We start from the raw sequence: 18,476 nt of genomic DNA, 5'->3' as shown, positions 1-18,476 counted from the left end.
AATCCTAATATTGTAAGGATCCCTACCCATAAAATAATCTATTTGTGCTGATGCAAATCACTGAGAACAGTTGTGGCAACAAACTGCTCATCTCTGGCCGATAACCGCTGCGCGCTGCCTTGTTATCGGGAGCAGCTGTTGACGAGCAACGTAGACAAAAGTAAATATTATTGAAAATCCAAGGAAAATAAGGGTGAGTTCCTTGCTTAATTGAGTTGATTACCATGGCTATAGCACACCACACCCTGTCTTTGCAGCACATATAGGCACTTGCAACAGAAAACGAGGCAACATCAATCGCTAATCAGCTGCAATTAGCCGCACTCGAAAAGTTCAGAGAAACTAGTTCCGAGCGTGTTGACTTTCGCAGTCGCCGCATTTGTGGCTTATATTTCCTTGTTCCCCCGATCCAAGTACCATATAAATAAGCGCGGCTCAAAAGCAGGTTTTGCATTCATTGTGAAACAGTGCCGAAGCGCGCAGCTGATCAGCCGCATATATAAATCCACATCCAGATACAAATACAGATTCAGATATATAGTATAAATCGGACTTGAAATGTCGCAGCAACCTGTTGCCTTCTTAACGCGCCGCGAAACTTTCAGCGCCTGTCATCGTCTCCATAGGTAATTAGATTGAATCAAATTGAATCATTCAATTGCCTGATTCAATCACGGCTGGCAAACCAATTCAGTTCGATTTAAATTGATTGCTGCATCTATTTCCTCCTCAGTCCCCAATTGAGCGATGCCGAGAATCTGGAAGTCTTCGGCAAGTGCAACAATTTCCACGGCCACGGACACAACTATACAGGTGAATAATACCCTCTAGATGCACTTAGTCGCATGATTACCTGCAAAGTGCCACACTTAGCACATAACCCCGACTCAATCGGGCTTAGCCCCCCACTAAACTGGTAATTTGAGCCCAAAGTGGTGCCTAACCATAGCAAAACCTTGGCCGACAAGCTCGCTTATCAAACCCATGTTCAAGTTCAACGCTCAAAGGTAATCAATATGTTGACTGGCGACCGAGAATTGATAATGAATAATGGTGCTGAACGAGCATAAAGTGTCGCAAGTGCTCAACTGATTAGAAATTTGGATTATATTTAGGATTTAGCTAAACCTTAAGAACTCAAGCTTGACTTGATGCCGATTATACCAAAAAGTGTGAATGGACTGCGCAAGTTGTACTTTTCATAATCCTTTGTGGTCTTTTCAGTTGAGATAACCGTTCGTGGTCCCATCGATCGGCGAACCGGAATGGTGCTAAACATCACGGAGCTGAAAGAGGCTATAGAAACTGTGATTATGAAGCGCCTGGACCACAAGAATCTCGACAAGGATGTCGAATACTTTGCCAATACAGTAAATAACCGGCAAGCACAACAATGCTTACCTTGCTAATGAGCCTATCCTTTCATATCCCCCAGCCCAGCACCACGGAAAACCTGGCCGTTTACATCTGGGACAACATCCGTCTGCAGCTGAAGAAGCCGGAGTTGCTGTACGAGGTGAAGATCCATGAGACCCCAAAGAACATTATCAGCTACCGCGGCCCGTATCCGCTCAACGGCATCTACAACCCCATCAACAAACGCATCGCTCACGATTCGTGCACCAACATATCGTCGGATTCGGATTGAACATTCGAAGATTGTGACATCGCCTAACGAATTTGATTGGACCAATGCTCAGCGAAGACTCACCCAACCTCTTAAGCACGCGCGTAGAAAAGGACACTTACCATGTAAGGAATGAAAAGTTATACGAATTACACAGTATGTAGGAGTAAAATATGTTTATGCAACATAATATTGAATAAAACAAAGGCAACTGAAATACTATTCTTTATTGCGACTAAACAAGAGAGCTTGCATTCCTAACGCAGTACATTTGTCGACATTCGTTTAGCCTAAGTAAATCATACATACTTCCTAAGCTATCGCTCCATATGGCAGCTATACATAATTTGGTTTCCGCGCTGAGCAGGCGAGCTTTGTAGTTAATAAATAATTTAATTGTTCCTCCTTCCGCAACTCTAACTTATATCACGCTGTGTATGTCTCTGTTTGGAGAAGGCGCTCCACCCGATTGCTTGCCTTAGTTCTTTCCGTGCTTGTAGTTATAGTCATAGTCCTGCATGTACAGGCTGCAGTAGACGAGCCAATCTTTCGAATCTGTGGGATCAGCAAGGTAGCGGGTTGGATCATTTGGATTGCATAATACTTTGAGCAACGATCTACTTTGGTTAGTGTTTTAGTTGTGGTCACTGCTACATGCTAGTAGATTTCCAATCCAGAATTAGTGTAGGTGTTAGTCGGTTAGTTTGCGTAAATTAGACAGCCACAAAACAATTAACAAATTCAGGTACTGACAACCTAATGCGATTTTTTGTCTCTTTGGGAAAGCGTAGGAACCATTTGTTCTGGAAGTCATGGGATGAATTAGTTCATAACATATCACAGTCTGATGGTAACTCATACTCATAGAACGGGTTAGAAGACTTTGATTAAACTGATTTCAGGGGATAGACGGAACAATAAACATCTTTTAGATATGTCTTTCCAGTTCCACGGAGCAATCGCCCATTTATGGACTAAGCAGGGCGCTACCATTATTGTTTTAGGCCCAAGTGTTCAGGTGCACCGAATCTTAAGGCGTTAACAGACTTATCTCTTTGGGTACAACCGCGAATCCGATTCGTTTGCTTAATATAAATACATCTATGGCTAATAAACTGTTTCAACTATATAAAAAGTGTGCGCTACAATTGCGTTGCCGCAATTTTACAATAAGTGTGTATGGTTTTAAAGCATGTACGATATTATCGCTTGGTTTTTGGTCACTTCTCTGCCACCTCTCCACTCCGGCGGAATCGTCCTTAGATGGTGTTGCGCAGAGCCTTACCTGGGTTCCGGATCGAAATGAAGGGTATCCCGAACTCGAACTCGTTCTTCGGCCAGTACTTCAGCAGCGGCTGTCGCTGGGGCAGCTCCGACTCCACGTAGAAGTAGGCGAACAGCACCAGCACCGTGTAGGCTGCTATGAAGATGAATATGTGCCAGAAGCCGTGCAGGTATGGAAAATTGATCGAGGACCAGGCCTCGCAGAAGATCCGGTCATTGATCCAGCAGAACACCGCAACTGCCCAGACGGTCGTCGATCGGATGCCCAGGCGGTAGACCCTCTGGTCACTAACTCTGCATGAACAAAGATATATATGGGTATTAATAAAGTGTTATAATTAAAAAAGAAACGCTCATGCTTTTATGTTAAATTAGCAAAGCGTTGTGAATGCAATTATTAAACAAGACTTTCGAGGCGCCAATGAAAACGCTGAAGCCAGAGGTGATCATGACGCGGACGCGTAAGGACTTTCAATCGCTTTTAATCACAATATGCCTTGGCTTTTGGAACAAGAACAGTGTACAGGGGGCTAATGAGTACTATGTACATAGTCCGGTGTGCCAGATGCCCTCCGTGAATCCCTTCACGTGGGACACAATGAGTAACTTCCACCGAAGGACGCTGAGGCATTGCCACAACGACAGCGACATGGTCACGAGTGAGTTCGACTTCGAGACTCATCGGTACCGACTGCATGTGCACGAGCACCTGGCCAAGCCCATTATGAACAGGAAGGGCAATGCCACCCTGGAGTGCGAGTACCAGAAGATTTCACGGGATAACTCCGACCAGAAACCCGACAATTCCTATAAGTGAGTATGAGCATAAACTCTAGTAAACCTTCGATTTTCCAACTGTTATATACACGAAGCAAAAGTAATATACCATTCAGATATTTAAGATCTTTGAAGGTGTATATATAATTCCGATTTTTGTTGAAGGAGTTAAGAGGTACTTTATTAATTACTACTTTGTTAATAAGCCAAATTGGACTTCTTTCAGTCAGCTAAGAAGTCGATCCATTAAGCAGCACCAGTTCGTCCCGAACAACACGGACTACATGATCACCAGTTGCTACGTGAGGGATGTGACCAAGCACCGGGAGCTGCTGCAACAGGATGCCATTTCCTTCATAGAGGACCGCCTTCCAAAGGAGAAGGTCAAGGATTTCGTGAAGGACAAAAGCGAGGTGCACAAGCCGAGCGTTCTGATCATGGGACTGGACTCCACATCGCGCATAAATCTTCGACGAGCAATGCCATCGGTTTACAAATTCGTTAGGCAACCCGGCTGGTTCGAAATGCAGGGCTACAATAAGGTGGGCGACAATACCTTTCCCAATCTTCTGGCCGTGCTGACAGGGGATTCTGAAAAGGGAGTAGGGGACTACTGTGATGTCACGAAGCCGGGCTGCTTGGACTCCCTGAACTTCATTTGGAAGCGTTTCAAGGCAGCCAACTACACAACAGCCTTCGCCGAAGATTGTTCATCCATTAGTACCTTCAACTACCTGAAACCGGGTTTTGTGAAGCAGCCAACTGATTACTACCTTCGCCCTCTACTTTTCGCCATCGAAAAACAATTTAAAGTGACCAAGGACTTCGGATTCGCCTACTGCGTGGGTCGCCACCTCAGCTTCAGCTACGTCTGGGACTTTGGCCAGCAGTTCATCGATCGCTTCCTGGGCAGATCCCCGATGTTTGGCTTCCTATGGAGCAACAGCTTCACCCACGATTACTACGAGGGAGCCACTGCGCTGGACAACCTGCTGTGGAAGTATCTAAAGTCCTTCGAGGAGTCCAATCTCTTTCAGAAGTCCATCGTGATTCTGATGAGTGATCATGGCCACCGATATAACACTTTGAGGCGGGCTTCCACAGGGTACTTCGAGGAGCGCATGCCGATGATGTTTATCTACTTGCCACCCTGGTTCCGGCACAAGTATCCCCATTTGGCGACTAATCTCGGCAAGAACCAGAATCGACTCTCGTCCAACTACGATGTGTACATGACGCTCCAGCACTTGCTCCAGTTAGATAGAAAGTCCGTAGATGAGTTCCCGGATAATCTGAGGGCAAGACAGTGTAAGAGCTGTCAGTCGCTTTTCTTCGAGCTGCCCTTCAATCGCACTTGCCAAATGGCCGGAATCGAGGAGAAATGGTGCTGTTGCCAGCCCACGGAAACCATTACGAATTCCCCGTATGTGAGCACAATTGCCGAGGCTATTGTCCAGCGAATGAATGAGCACTTAGTTAGCCATAACCTGAGCGATCTGTGCCACAATTTCACATTGGATTATGTGGAGAAAGCAGATCGCAAAACCATCCTGTCCAACGGACTTCGGCCGGCTGATAAAAACGAGCAAGTTTACATCATTGTTTTCGAGACTGTCCCGAAAAACCCAATTTTTGAGGCCACTGTGCGCTGGAACAGTCGAACCCGAAGGCTTCTTCACTTAGATGTCGAGGACTTGAGTCGATTGACCTCCTACAAGAAGGACGCCAACTGTATAAATCGCAAGAACGCCAAGAAGTATTGCATTTGCAAGGACAGCTTAAGTAGACCTAATTAGCACTGGCTAAAATGTATAATTTATAAGGACAGAAATTATGTCAATTATCTACTTTCCCACATTAAATTCGAGGGTATAAATCGATTCCTCATAGTTGCAACCCAGATACGTCATACATTACGAAACTTTGTGACAGCTGTAAGTCCCACAGGGAATAATCAGTGGCTAGTTGACTACCTGAGCCAATATAAACAATAAGCCCCCTCGAGCAGAGTACTCTACTCCAGGTTTATCTTAATTACACACTGAAATCGATTGATATGATTGATTGATGCACCGACTCCTGGCCCCAAACATTGAATGCCAGTGCAGGGAAACACCCCTTCGTTTTGATCTTTGACCTACTCAAACCATAACATATCATCGATGACAAAGAAAATAAAGCTGAGTAAATAGGTGCTGATAAGGTTGAAATAGCTTCTACCTCGCGCAGTACACTTGCTCCCAAAGATAAAACAAAATCGCATACGTGATAGCAGGGATGAGTGATGATAGGATACATGATTTATGTGCTTTTCGGTTCATTTCGGGTCACCAGGCGGGAAATCAGAGCCTCCTGCTTATCGGTAAGACCCTCAGATTTACGAGTTGTGTAGTGGCTAGGTGAACTTACCTCTGCAGCTCTGTGTAGAGCATTACCATGGTCGGCACACTCATGAACATGAGAACAAAGGCGTTAACAATGGGCTTCCACCATGACAAGCCCGTTGCTGCAATCGCCGACAAGAGCATGAGCCAACTGAAGGTTTTGCTGGGAACAAAGGAAACCGAAAGTCGGGGATTTAGATAGTGCCAGCCGTAGGGGATCACAGTGCTTACCGATCGTTTTTCACGAACTTGGGATAGTAGCGCTTCGGATAGAAGAGCGAAAAGGCCGCCATGAAGACCCAGAGGATGGCCAGTTCGTCCAGCAGCTGGCCAATTAGACTGAGGGTGGCGTGGAAGTACATCGAACTCAGGCCAACCACGATGAGCAGCACCCAGATGACGTGGATTCCGGGCGTCACAAAGCGTCCGTACTCCTTGAAGAGCATTATCAGGACGGGCGGCAGTAGGATGAACAGAAAGTTGCTAAACTGTTGAAACAAAAACAGAGGAACGGCTTTTTAATATTTATCATTCCTTCAATGTAATTGTGTTGATTATATTTCAATTAGTGTGCCACTTAAAATTAAACAAGGGAGAACGTCATGATCAAGTATCGCGACTATAATATACCCTGTACTTGGGCAATGAAAGTGCTGTAGCAAGCAGATACTCAGTCAGTCCAATTAGCTTTTAGATAACTGTAAAGAGGCTTAAAATAGACAACCAGTAAACTGATCTTAGTACGTAGATGTGCATTGATTAACTAAAGTACAATTCAAAATATCTCCGAACGGAATCTGCATCCAAATGAAGAATCCGAATCTCTTTTCAATCTTAAAGTTCATACGTATGCTAGTGATCATGATCAAGAATATAGTTCTTTTCTAGGATCGGAAATGCTTCCTTCTACCTGTTAGATACTTTTCAGCCAATTTTGTATGCACTTTAATCTGCAAGAAACCGGAGAAATTATTATCTTTTTTCTAGTAGAGTTTTATGACAACGTTTCCTATTTGCTTTGTGCATATCTCAAAATAATGCCCATCTGGCTCCCAGTGGGCTGTCTAAATAATTAATTGTGTTTGCTCCATTTTTACGTGTCACTTGGGCAATTTGCACTGTGTCACGTAAATGTGTGAACAAATTGAATGAACAGAAAGCATTTTGAGTGGGCAACTGGGCGAGAAGTGGAGCAATTATCACATCTAAAGGGTGCATGGAACAGCATTAACATATGCGTATTCTATTAAAACCAGTGAGTGATAAGAAACCGGGATAGGCCGCAATCATTCACACTTCCCACTATAAAGATATTAACGATTTCATCACAAGTGCCGCTGGCTATTGTGCAGCAGAGTGTCATCAAGACCGGGGTTATTCACTCCGTTTGCTGAGCGAACTCAGTGGAAACAAAGCCGAAATGCGTTCCAAGTGGTGTGCACTTCACTGGCCCACGGCGAACGATTACTCATGTCGACCAAATCAATTAAAAGCCATTCCCATTATCGTTAGCCAGCGGAAGTGTATCTGCACCACATTAAAGGCCGTTCTACGAAGTAACTTAGGGCTCCCCCAGTTCACATTGACCGAACTGATGATACTGCGTTCTATTTGAAACGCAAGATTGTAAGTTACGACATACTATTGTCATCGCGTTGGGAAAATATGGGGGCTCCGATAACCTTTTGGACTTGAGTTCACTATGAGAACGTTCTATTTGTTGATGGGCATGATAACTATTAAGCTGGAAAATTATTTAAGGGGCTAATTTACATTTCTAACATCTTAAATAAACTAATTGCGATTAGATACGCAAAGAAACGAATTCCCCTTAATCTTAGTTACGAATTTAGAGTTTGCAGATATTTATATTGTTATATAGAATATCAAAACAAATGTTGTTTTGATCCACTTTTAGTGCGTTGTTTTCGTAAACAGCGTTTCTATCAATGGTTAGCATCAGACGATTAGCATTGATAAGGCCTAATGAAAGTGAGTCCGTCGCATATCGAGTTACGAGTGTAAGAACGCTTATTTTAATGCGGATTACCAAAAGCACAGCTATTTGTTTAGACTGTTTTACTATAATGAGAAATGCAAACGGCTGATTAACTAAAACCAATGGCGAGCGTTTAATCTACATATTTCAAATCTAAGAACATCGGACAGCCGGGTTAAAAGTAATTATATAAATAGTTAAGGCATTACATGCATTCGAACCGGAGAAAGTAATGATAACAACCAAATGAGAGAAGCTAGCCCAAGCAGGACTAAGTTTTAAGTGCGTGCAGCAGTCAAGTCTGAAGAGACACAAGTTTCCAGTCCGAGGACAAAGTGTTGGTTATGCTTTGCCCTGTCCGCATACCAAGATTCATATCGATCGGACAGGTGTGACGCTCAGGGCGATAAGAAAACTGCATTTTCCGGGTGTCGCACTGCGAAAATTACCCCCGCCCACCCCTTCGTGCAACCAGAGCAAACGAAGCGTGGCAAGCAGCATCTTTTGTTTACGTTGCCAGTCGCTCTCGCTCTAAAAAGGTCAAGGCCTAATCAAAGGGAAAACTAGCAGCTGTCTGCGAAGGGGTGAGAAGAGCAACTGCGACCACTGCGGGGCCAACTAAGTGGGGCAGCGAGAGCAGAGCGCACAAATTACATACGTTGAATAAATCGCACATACGCACCGTGTTCACGAACTCGGCGATGTTGGATGAAATCAAGTAATTGCCTTCGCACCAGTCGACGGGCGAGCTTCCGGGTCTCAGGTGCTCCCAGGCCATGGAGTAGATGTCCAGCAGCCCGCCGCCCCCCATCCCGCCCATTCTCCACCCACTCGATGGAGGCCCGACCGCAGAGATCACAGCTGATTGGGGAGGCGGTTGCGCTCGTTCTGCGCAGGCACTTTGTGTGTGTGTTGCTCGGTCCCCCTTCCTTGCACTCTTAGACCAGCTGCAGTGGCGCAATTTGCATAATAGCCCAGTGTGTGCAAGCACTTGCGTGTCTTTGTTGACTGCCTTCCGTGGCGTGGCTCTCTGCTGAGTCGAAGTATTCCGCAGTTATGTAAGGAAATAGTTTGTTCTTGGTGGCTCAGGCGATGGAATCTACGACGTTTGGGACGCTGACCACTCGCGCTAGGAACGCACTTTTCAAAAAGTAAACCAGCGCGCAACGAGCGACGCGATAATAATAAACAAAAATAACCACTGTGTGACCGCGTGCAAGCGAACGGTAAATGTCCATAGTGGCGGGAAATCCCCTAAAAAATACCGTTGCTCACAACTATACCGTTAAACAATGTGATATGTAAATGTAATGTAGAAACTTTGAATTTGTAAGGTGCGCCATTCTCGATTTTTAATTAACTGCCAATTTGGGAACTCCTGCAGCGTATGTTTTATTGTTATACTAAGAAATATATATTTTATAACATTTTAAAGGGTTGTACTTGAAAATTATCAATCATTCACAATTTTATCAAAAATGAGTAAAGAATTCTGAACTTGTTCCGGGTCTTTATCCAACCCTTTAACCAATAAATAAATGAAAAACTATCATCATTTTGTATGTCCTCGTAGTGATGATGCTCACAAAAAGTGGTCAATTCGAAAATAAATAAAAATAGTAAAAAAAACGCATAGTTGTAAAACGTATTTTAAAAGTCTTTCTATTAATCGTCACTTTCATCTCACCTCGAAAAGAAGCGCATTTGTATTAAAAAATAGGTTAGAATACATTTTTCCGATCTCGTAGAACTGATATTAATGTCTAAAGGAATTCATTTTGAATAAACCAATCAAATTATGAATTCCAGAGTATCCAGCTCGTGCGATTGTCTCTAATCTTGATGTCTAATAATATCGATAGTTCGATTGGTACACAAATCGATGTATCTGGTCTTGCCGGGCTCGTTGCTTTGACTTCCTCACTTGGCCACTTCTCGGTTGCTTTACGGAATCTTGAGTGAGAAACGATGTTCCCGCAACGCATCTCGGAGCTGTACCGCACTCCGGTGACCCACCAGCCTCCGCCGGCACTGGAGCTGGCCGGGAATCTGGAGTACCCGAACCTCAACGTTGCGGACCTGAACGCGCGATTGGAAAACCTTTCGCCGCGACTGCACGACTGCTGGGACAGCATCGCCATCAATGATCACAACCACCTGGCCCTGGCCACCAACCGACGCGAAGGACGCCACTGGTGGGGCATGTTGTTCGGCTACGGGCGCGACCAGATGCACCACATGACTGTGGACTCGGCGAACTTCAAGTTGCAGGCGGAGCACACGGTGAATATTGTGCGCTACGCCGAGGATGATGTCCTACTGGTGGCCCTTGGGGATACGCGACTCCAGGCCTGGTCTACATACTCCAAAGTGCGAGATTCTCAGTCACTTTACTGCCTCTTCCTCGTGGGCGAGTCCAGCGCGCATCCCACGCCCATCAGCCAACTGAGCGTCTTCAAGGCGGAACCCCGCACGGCCGTTTCGGGTTCAGCGGACGGCACCCTCAATGTATGTATAAATGTGGAGTGGATGTATGGAAATGTACAAAGGTAACACTCTTGCAGGTCTGGGATCTCTCGGGCGCCGATATGGTGAGTACCTACAGATCGCGCTCCTCGCATACCGACAAGTTGACTGCCCTGGCCACATCCGAAGCTTCGGCCGACAAGTTTGTGACCTGTGATCGTGGCGGCTGTGCCCGCCTTTGGGATGTCCGGGCAGCGGCTCCATCTTCCACGTGCCTCTATGCGGATGCCAGCCACGTGCTGAGCTTCACCAGTGCCGCCTGGGCCGCTGCCTCGGAGCTGCAGGGTGACAATCACATCTATCTCGGGGACTACGACGGCAGGGTTCATACTCTGGACATTCGAGTGCCACGAAAACTGGCGGAAACCAGGGAATACTTCGACAAGGGCCATGTCGCCCAGCTCATAATCAATGGGTACGAGTTTAGCCGAAACAATGGCGATTTGCATTAACACACATATTTTCAGGCCCTATCTGGCTGCGATGAGCAATTTCCCCGCCTCCGTGAAAGTGGCCAATGTGCAGGCGGGCCATGAGTTCATCTACACGCACCAGGACACCCATTCTCGCCTAACTGATGCCGTTTGGACCGATGATAGCACCCTCATCACCATTGGACATGGCCGCAAAATGGTGACGCACGCGATCAAATAATTTTGCTGGCGAACAAATTCAATGGCTTTATTTCAAAAAGCTGAATGGTTTGCTGAAGAGTCATTCTTACATTTAACACTTATAGTTATTGAACAGTTACAAGTAATAAATCGTAATAATAGTCCAATGGAATGGCAGAATTCAAATCGATAGGAATCTTAAAAAAATTGTGAAGCGAGAGCCCAGTTTCAAATGCATTTTTACAGGATAAGCCGGGCTTGGGCGATGAAACTTACACTAGACAACACGTAAAAATTAACAACCGCAAAAAATACTTAAATTCGCCAATACACTCGGATGCGGCGGTGTCGGCGTTTTGGGAAAAATGTTGTCGCTTAATTTTTCCAGAAAATTAAAACCTTTTCGCGCCTCGACCCTCACGTATTAACGATGGAAACACCTAGAAACGGAACGAAACCTAGCGTCGCGATCGCTTGGTGGGTGGCTCAAGGAAGTTCTCCTCCTCGATTTCCATGCCATCGAGCTTCATCAGCCTCTTCGCCTTCTGCAGCATGGGCGCATCGCGCAGCCAGCTGCTCTGCAAAACGTCGTCGATTGAGGGTCGCCGCTCGGGATCCACAATGAGCATTTGGTTGATCAGCAGCTTGGCGCGCTGCGAGACACCCTTCCAAGAAGGGTGTCCGTACGCGAATCTGCCCTTCTTTATTTGCTGGGCCGCCGGGGTGCCGTACTCGTCCGAAAAGGGCAGAGTGCCACTAAGGCTGCAAGATATGAGTAAATTACTAAGTAATCTTCGTAGGATAATAGCAACAGATTGACTTACCAAGTAAAGAGCACCACTCCCAAGCTCCAAATGTCCACTTTCTTGGTGTAGGCTTCTCGGCCGCCGGTAATCAGCACCTCAGGGGCCACGTAGAGAGGAGTGCCACATAGCGTTCGCATAACCGAGTCTTTCTGCACAAACTTACTCAGCCCGAAATCGGAGACCTTTAGCAGGGTCTCCTCGTCATTGGTCTCCAGCAAAACATTGTCTGGCTTGAGGTCACGATGGGTGATGCCTAAAAGGTAGAAACTACTAGATGAATAGTTCGATTGCTGTGTAGCAAATTTGTTAAGGCGCAGGAATGATTTGCAGTTAAGGGCGTTTTCAATGCCCATTCCCATGACTTACTTATTTGCACAACAGAAATAAACGGCTTGCTTAATCAGCAACACATTCGAACCCAATTAAAACTAATTTGTTTTACCCCGATCGTGTAGGTACTTGACGGCATGGCACATTTGGTAAAAGTAAAGCTTCGAGGTGTTCTCGCTGAGTAGTTTGTTGCTGATGATCCGGTTGAGCAGGTCGCCGCCGCGCATAAACTCCAGCACCATATACACAGAATCCGGCTTGTCCACGATGTCGTGCATGCGAACCACGCACGGATGGGAAAGATTCTTCATAATCTTGGCTTCGTTGAGCACCCGGTCGGGATCACTGAAATTGGTGCTGGGTCGCGCCCCAGAGAGCATATTCTTCTTAACGATTTTCATCGCAAACTGCTGGCAGGTGCGGGTGTCATAGACCAAACGCACCAGTCCATACGCTCCTGATCCCAGCTTGCGATTTACATAATACGTCTTGTTAATCTCCTCGGGAAGGCCGATCGACTCATTCGGGCTGAGATCCTTGAATACAAAGGCTACAAGGGAGGGCAGGTGCACAACATAAAATTACTTGCGAGTCCTTGTCGATAGCTATACCTGCTTGTCGATCGCTTACCTTTGTACGTTGGGTGGGACAGGGAAATTACGTCGTCATTCTTTAGGATTCGCATCCTGTTTGTGCCAATTTTTTCGTTATTCACAAACGTCCCGTTGCGTGAGAGATCCTGCGAAATGGGCAGAAACAAGGTTACTACATGGAAATAATATACCGAATTATATTAACTTCTTTTTCTAACTTAATTGTGGGAAATATTAAATATTGAAGTTACCTTTTTTTTGATAATCTCAACAAAATGCAGGTAAAACTAAATTTGAATTATGCTCTTGTGGATTCTTAATTTGCTTTCTTTTTTCAAGACTCCCTTCAAAACTTTTGGGTTTGGAACTACCGCCTACCTGAATATAAACTGGATTGGTAAGCTCGCAGTTTGCCCGCTTTATGATAAAATGCACTTTGGAAATGCGCGTCAGGATTTTCTCGGGCAAATCGTTGAGCGTGAGGATCAAGTCGTTGGCCTCCCCTCGTCCTGCGGTGAACTCGTCGTTGTTGAGATCTGGAAACAGTTCAGCATGGGATTGCATTTAATACATGAGGAGCACACGTAATGAGCACACAAAACAGGCGGAAATGTGGTTACCAACAGAAAAGGACGAATGCGTATAAAGGATTCGGTATTTTGAACTCGTACCCAGCGATTTGATCTTAATGTTCTTGCCGTACAATCGACCCCAGACGATCTTCTCCATCGGCTGGCTCTCCACCTGCGTCCAGATATTGGAGGCCTGACTCTGGGTTCCCTGCGTTCCTTGTGTGTCGCGTGCCATGGTGATTCCAAAACTCCGAAACTCCGTAGCCCCGTAATCTCGTATTCCTGCTATTCCGCAAGTCGAACTGAAAAACCCGTTAGGTTTCGCTGGAACTGCGTAAATTCGAAATGTCCAGTTACTCCAGCACTACCACAGGCAGAAATGCACACATACACGGAGAGTTGATCTTCGGAAAAGCTATAGATCCTATATGCGGTTTTGAATCTCAGAGCGTTTCTTCTGCCCTATTGGATTACATCGAGCTTTGCGCGCAACTTTGGCGATTGGTTATTTAGAGTTTATCAGACGAAAACAACGAAAACTAACAAAAATCACGACATTGGTTCGATGTGAACTGCGCGAGCGGATCCAACTTCTGCGACAGTGTGTGTACGAGTTGCCGCCTTCCAGGGATGGAGTGGTTATCAGCGCCAGTGTTGGCAAGAGTCGCAAGGACCGATGAAGGGTTTTTACAAACTAAATATTACTTATTTGTATAGCTTTAGAATTTATTGCCAAAAAAAAAAAATACTATAAAAACAAATTTTGTTAAGGATGAACTTTAAAAGTATTGAAAAAGATTCAACCCTTTACAGACCGTAGTTTTTTTGAATGAGGTACGTGTATTTGAAATTTAACGGCTCTCCATTGTTGAAATCCATTTAGCCCTGGCACTACCTGTGCAGCCCTAAGCTAAAAGAAATTTTATTGTTATCTTCTGTGTTTTTATTCGATTTCGAAGCTTAAAGTGTAAATTTGTTTGTTTATTTAATTTTCTTCACATGATAAAATTCTTAATCATGTTTATACTAGTTTATTTCATGCCGCAGTACTTTATAGCTAATTCTTTAGCGATTTTCGTCTTTCTTTTTTCTAGCTAGCTTGGCACAACTTTAGATTTAACCAACACTGAAATGCAGCCCTAAATTGCGGCGTCGTTTGAAAGAAACTGTAAACTAGTACCAATACCAGCGCAAAAACAGAAATAGACAAAATACAATCAACAAATCAACAAAAAATTTCCAAACTAATTGGGATCCCAGCTATTATTGAAAGTGAATGTGCTTATAAACACTCTCCAAAACCACCAGCCTCCGGCAACTAAAATTCCTTGTGCTGTTCTCTGACTTTACCTCTGATTTATCCACTTCCTTGAAAGGATGACTCTGCCCCGCTTAGAAACTCCGCTCAGGCGGTCCGCGGTTGGTCAGGAGGGGGTGTCCCGCATGCTAACCCCCTTTAACGACGACGAGGCGGAAAGGCGGGAAGCCCGACGTCGCACGCTTCTGCAGCAGCATCACCGGTCGAGCACTCTCGAGTCCATCGAGGATAATGAGACCATCAAGAACTGCTTGGAGCTCTACAATGGCAACAAAGTGAGCAAGGACAACGCCTGGAACCTGATGCTCATCGATTCGTTGGCCAATCTGCTGGATCACCATCACAAGCGCATGAGCAACTTCAAGGTGGGTCTTGCCTCATTCAGTTAATGTAAAAGAATTAATTTCATGTTAATTTTATACCCTAGATGGCTGGTTCCTCTTTAGAAGCCTCTTCCAAGGTTTACGGCCTGCGTGTGGACTCCATCTACTTGGACGCCATGCGCATTTCAGCTGGCTTGAGTGCTCGAACTCTTACGGATAAGCAAATAAATGCTGCCGAGGATGATGATGGAACCCAAGGCGAACAGGCTACTGGCGAGGGACAGGACTCAGCGCAACAGGCAGCAAAAGAAGCAGCACCGAAGCCCAAACGACAAAAGAAGCCCATATCCACCGTGACCAAAAACAGAGATACGCTGAACAGCCGGCTGGATACGGCTCCCTTGCAGGATCCTGTGTTTGGCAAGCTGAACTCCACTGTGGGCTCCATAAATGCTTCCAATCGTCTGATGCACAACATTCTTCCTAGTTTCGACTCTGAATTGCGCTTGCGTACCACCTACAATTTTTGGAACAGCGAAGAGTCCACCGAGGAGGTCCAGGACCACACTACGCTCAATGCTGAAATGGAACAATGGCCAGCCGAATCACTTATGAGCACCAATCTTATGCGCAAACTTCTGCCACATGCTGAAAGATCAAATCTGCGACCGCTGCACACGGGCTACATCATCACAAGTGCGCCTAATCCCAAGACGGCAAATGAAAAGCCAGCGGAGGCAGTGCAGGATGAAGATCAAGACGAGGGTCTGGATAATGGCGACGATATGTGTGTAAATGAGATTTCCATGGCCTTTGACATCAATGCCGAGTGTGAGCCCATGCCGGACCTGGATGGACCACCGCCTCTGGTTCTGGAGGTGGACTCCAATGAGCTGGAAGAGCTCACTGCCGAGGAGCAAATGGTGATCAACAATTGCCGCCGGCTGCGTAAGCAGACAGAGTTCATTGAGGATTTGCGACCGGTAGACGGGAATTCCAAGCTAGAGTACTCCTACAGGCCGATGGATCAGATCTCCCAGTTTTGGGCCGGCCCCTCGCACTGGAAGTTCAAGCGGACTCGCCCGCGCAGCACTTTCTCGCAGACCAATGGCCAGGTGGACACCCAGCCTATTCGCACTCAACGAGCCAAGAAGTCAACGCATCTGAATGCCAACCGAAGAGCCAAGGCTTTAGACTATGGCAATGTGACGGAAAACTTCTTCCAACAGCTGGACACCACCATAAGGCAGCGCAAGGCGAATTTCCAAAAGAAGTGGGATCCCCGAAAGCTGATATTGCCCACCAAGTTCGAATTGGACCCGGATCTTTTCTTCAAATACGAATCCGCTCCCAGCATAAAGTTGTCGAAACGCGCAGGTGAACCTGATTCGGATGAGGGTGGAGATCTTGGCATCGGTATGGATGTGGATATGCACCACGACGATGACAATGACCAGGAGGAGCTATTCAACAACGAGCATTTTACCGACGCCGTTCCCGCCAACGTGAGCGTTATTGCCGCGATTGCCGCGGAGCAAGCGGCCGAGGCAAGCATGGCCGCGGGTGAGATTGGCCTCACCCAGATGAACGCCACTTGCAACAACACACTCTTCGAGATCGGCACCGAGTTCGAGGGTGCGCCGTCGCAGGTGAGTCTTTACTATAAGATCATATATTCTAAAAACCATATAAAATAATTTACTTGCAGGTTGCCAAAGTGGTTGTTCCATTCGCGAAGAGAGCCAAGGTGATAGACATGAAGAATCTGAAAAAGTCCTGCAACTCTCTAATACAGAAACAACTGCTAAACGCTGTGCCGGAGGAGACGATACCCTCGCATCCCAAGAAAAAGAGCGAACACTATTCAAAGGGTTTCGCGAGTTTTCAGCAGGTGTATCAGAAGCTGCCCAACCTTTTGACGACCAAAATGGCAGACTCGCTGTCCCCGTCGGTGGCATTCTATGCGGTTCTGCATTTGGCCAACGACTTGAAACTGCGGCTAATTCCGCAGGAGGACTTAGAGGACTTTCAAATTCGTCAGGTGTTGGATTGAATTCCTTTGATTATTTTACAATTCTTAGTTCTAGTTGCCCTTAAATGCTGTTACAATTTATCCACACGGCTACTCCTTAATCTCTTACCTGTACTTTTAACTCCCAATTCGTATCAGTATTCTGAAACAAATACCCCCACCCCAGTCGAATTTTATATACAAACGAAGCATTGTTCTGATTTAAACACTAGTTAGTAAACAATAAATTAGGAAATATTTAAGAGACTTTCACTGGTTTAATCGGGTAATTTTCTCAATTGGTAAACGTATTTTTGGCAAAACAGCATTTAAAATCTGTAATTTAAACGCCACATATAATCTTGTATGCCTAATTTTTTTCCACAGAAAAGAATTAAAACTTTCGCATTATTTTTGGTTGTTTATATTCTGCTGGCGGCTCAGACAGAAGGGAAAGTAGTTAACATTGTTTTTCGTTTCTGTTGCTCTTTCATTTGCATACGTGTGTTGGTACTGACACTGACAGAAATACTTTCGAGAACAATTTTAATAAGAAATCTCCAAAATTGTGATATTTTTTCCATCTGCTGAGTAACAGGTGTTTTAAAATAAATAATTTTAAATTTATATGGTAAAACGTAGCTTGTTTTATACTCAAGAATTCGCGATTAGAAGCTTTTCCGGTGGATAAAATTGGTTACAGTGTAGAATGGAGAAAAAAGGAATGGAAATCCTTAGGCGTTTTTAGTTGCAAGTGGTTTTTGTCGCCTCCTGAAGAGGATTTTCCTTCTGCATCTGTGTTTGTGGGACACATGCGTGCGTGTGTGTTGGTTGCCGGTGTGTTTGTGTTTGTTGGAAAACTTCGGTGTTTACAGAGCGCTTTTAGGCGCCGCTTGCGTGTGTGTGTGTAATTGCATATTATTTGCATAAATATTTGCCAAGTATACTAAGTAACGTTAACGTTGGCATCTACCGATTACACTCTGTACATATGCGAGACAAAAACGAAAACATCGACAACCAGATCATTCGAAAACGTTTCGTAAAACTTTTGACATTAGCGAATGACACTGAACAAAGTTGTCAACTTAACAGTTGATTCTAATCTGCATATGTTCAAATTGACGGCTACAAAAGGATGATTTCGATGCGATTTCCATGTTTGCCTTTATTTTTAGGTTTTCGCTGAAAGTAATAAAACTAAAAATAAAATTGATGAAATTTCTGGAAAATGTGGTTTTTGCGCTCATTATGTATGTTCTTATAGTTGCAACCAGCTGCCGTGAAAAAGTTTCCCCCACTCGTATGTTCG

The 18,476-nt window shown here is 45.1% G+C and overlaps 6 protein-coding genes across 7 annotated transcripts; 4 read left to right on the top strand and 2 right to left on the bottom strand.

The window, feature by feature from the left end:
- Nucleotides 1–88: 88 nt before the first annotated feature.
- On the top strand, nt 89–1,844 carry LOC117138414 (6-pyruvoyl tetrahydrobiopterin synthase). Its single transcript, XM_033300505.1, has 5 exons — nt 89–193; nt 258–626; nt 734–813; nt 1,225–1,370; nt 1,436–1,844. Exons 2-5 carry the CDS (start codon nt 559–561, stop codon nt 1,646–1,648), a joined length of 507 nt encoding a protein of 168 aa, XP_033156396.1. The 5' UTR covers nt 89–193; nt 258–558; the 3' UTR covers nt 1,649–1,844.
- Nucleotides 1,840–9,264, bottom strand: LOC117138409 (alkaline ceramidase). The gene is made up of 5 exons (XM_033300490.1): nt 8,754–9,264; nt 6,304–6,560; nt 6,098–6,235; nt 2,913–3,205; nt 1,840–2,182 (listed from the first exon to the last, which is right to left on the bottom strand). The coding sequence occupies exons 1-5, from the start codon at nt 8,889–8,891 to the stop codon at nt 2,106–2,108; spliced, it is 903 nt and encodes a 300-aa protein (XP_033156381.1). The 5' UTR covers nt 8,892–9,264; the 3' UTR covers nt 1,840–2,105.
- On the top strand, nt 3,137–5,588 carry LOC117138398. Its single transcript, XM_033300478.1, has 3 exons — nt 3,137–3,229; nt 3,287–3,724; nt 3,915–5,588. Exons 2-3 carry the CDS (start codon nt 3,300–3,302, stop codon nt 5,482–5,484), a joined length of 1,995 nt encoding a protein of 664 aa, XP_033156369.1. The 5' UTR covers nt 3,137–3,229; nt 3,287–3,299; the 3' UTR covers nt 5,485–5,588.
- A 672-nt stretch (nt 9,265–9,936) lies between the features above and the next one.
- LOC117142175 (protein valois) lies at nt 9,937–11,391 on the top strand. Its single transcript, XM_033306040.1, has 3 exons — nt 9,937–10,579; nt 10,636–11,012; nt 11,065–11,391. The coding sequence occupies exons 1-3, from the start codon at nt 10,040–10,042 to the stop codon at nt 11,249–11,251; spliced, it is 1,104 nt and encodes a 367-aa protein (XP_033161931.1). The 5' UTR covers nt 9,937–10,039; the 3' UTR covers nt 11,252–11,391.
- LOC117142149 (ovarian-specific serine/threonine-protein kinase Lok) lies at nt 11,249–14,131 on the bottom strand. Of its 2 annotated transcripts, none has more exons than XM_033306038.1 (7): nt 13,904–14,131; nt 13,561–13,842; nt 13,319–13,476; nt 12,978–13,086; nt 12,460–12,897; nt 12,036–12,270; nt 11,249–11,973 (listed from the first exon to the last, which is right to left on the bottom strand). In XM_033306038.1, exons 2-7 carry the CDS (start codon nt 13,745–13,747, stop codon nt 11,670–11,672), a joined length of 1,431 nt encoding a protein of 476 aa, XP_033161929.1. In that variant the 5' UTR covers nt 13,748–13,842; nt 13,904–14,131; the 3' UTR covers nt 11,249–11,669. The 2 variants fall into 2 exon arrangements, with proteins under 2 accessions (XP_033161929.1, XP_033161930.1); XM_033306039.1 differs by having other exon boundaries at nt 13,612–13,842; nt 13,904–14,130.
- Nucleotides 14,132–14,647: 516 nt separating this feature from the next.
- Nucleotides 14,648–17,446, top strand: LOC117146571 (condensin complex subunit 2). Its single transcript, XM_033312874.1, has 3 exons — nt 14,648–15,195; nt 15,258–16,802; nt 16,862–17,446. Exons 1-3 carry the CDS (start codon nt 14,890–14,892, stop codon nt 17,204–17,206), a joined length of 2,196 nt encoding a protein of 731 aa, XP_033168765.1. The 5' UTR covers nt 14,648–14,889; the 3' UTR covers nt 17,207–17,446.
- The last annotated feature ends 1,030 nt before the right edge of the window (nt 17,447–18,476 follow it).

The sequence above is a fragment of the Drosophila mauritiana genome, chromosome 2L (genome assembly GCF_004382145.1).
Source record: "Drosophila mauritiana strain mau12 chromosome 2L, ASM438214v1, whole genome shotgun sequence".
In the NCBI taxonomy this organism is placed as follows: Eukaryota; Metazoa; Arthropoda; class Insecta; order Diptera; family Drosophilidae; genus Drosophila; species Drosophila mauritiana.
This window is presented reverse-complemented; position numbering and strand designations above follow the sequence as displayed.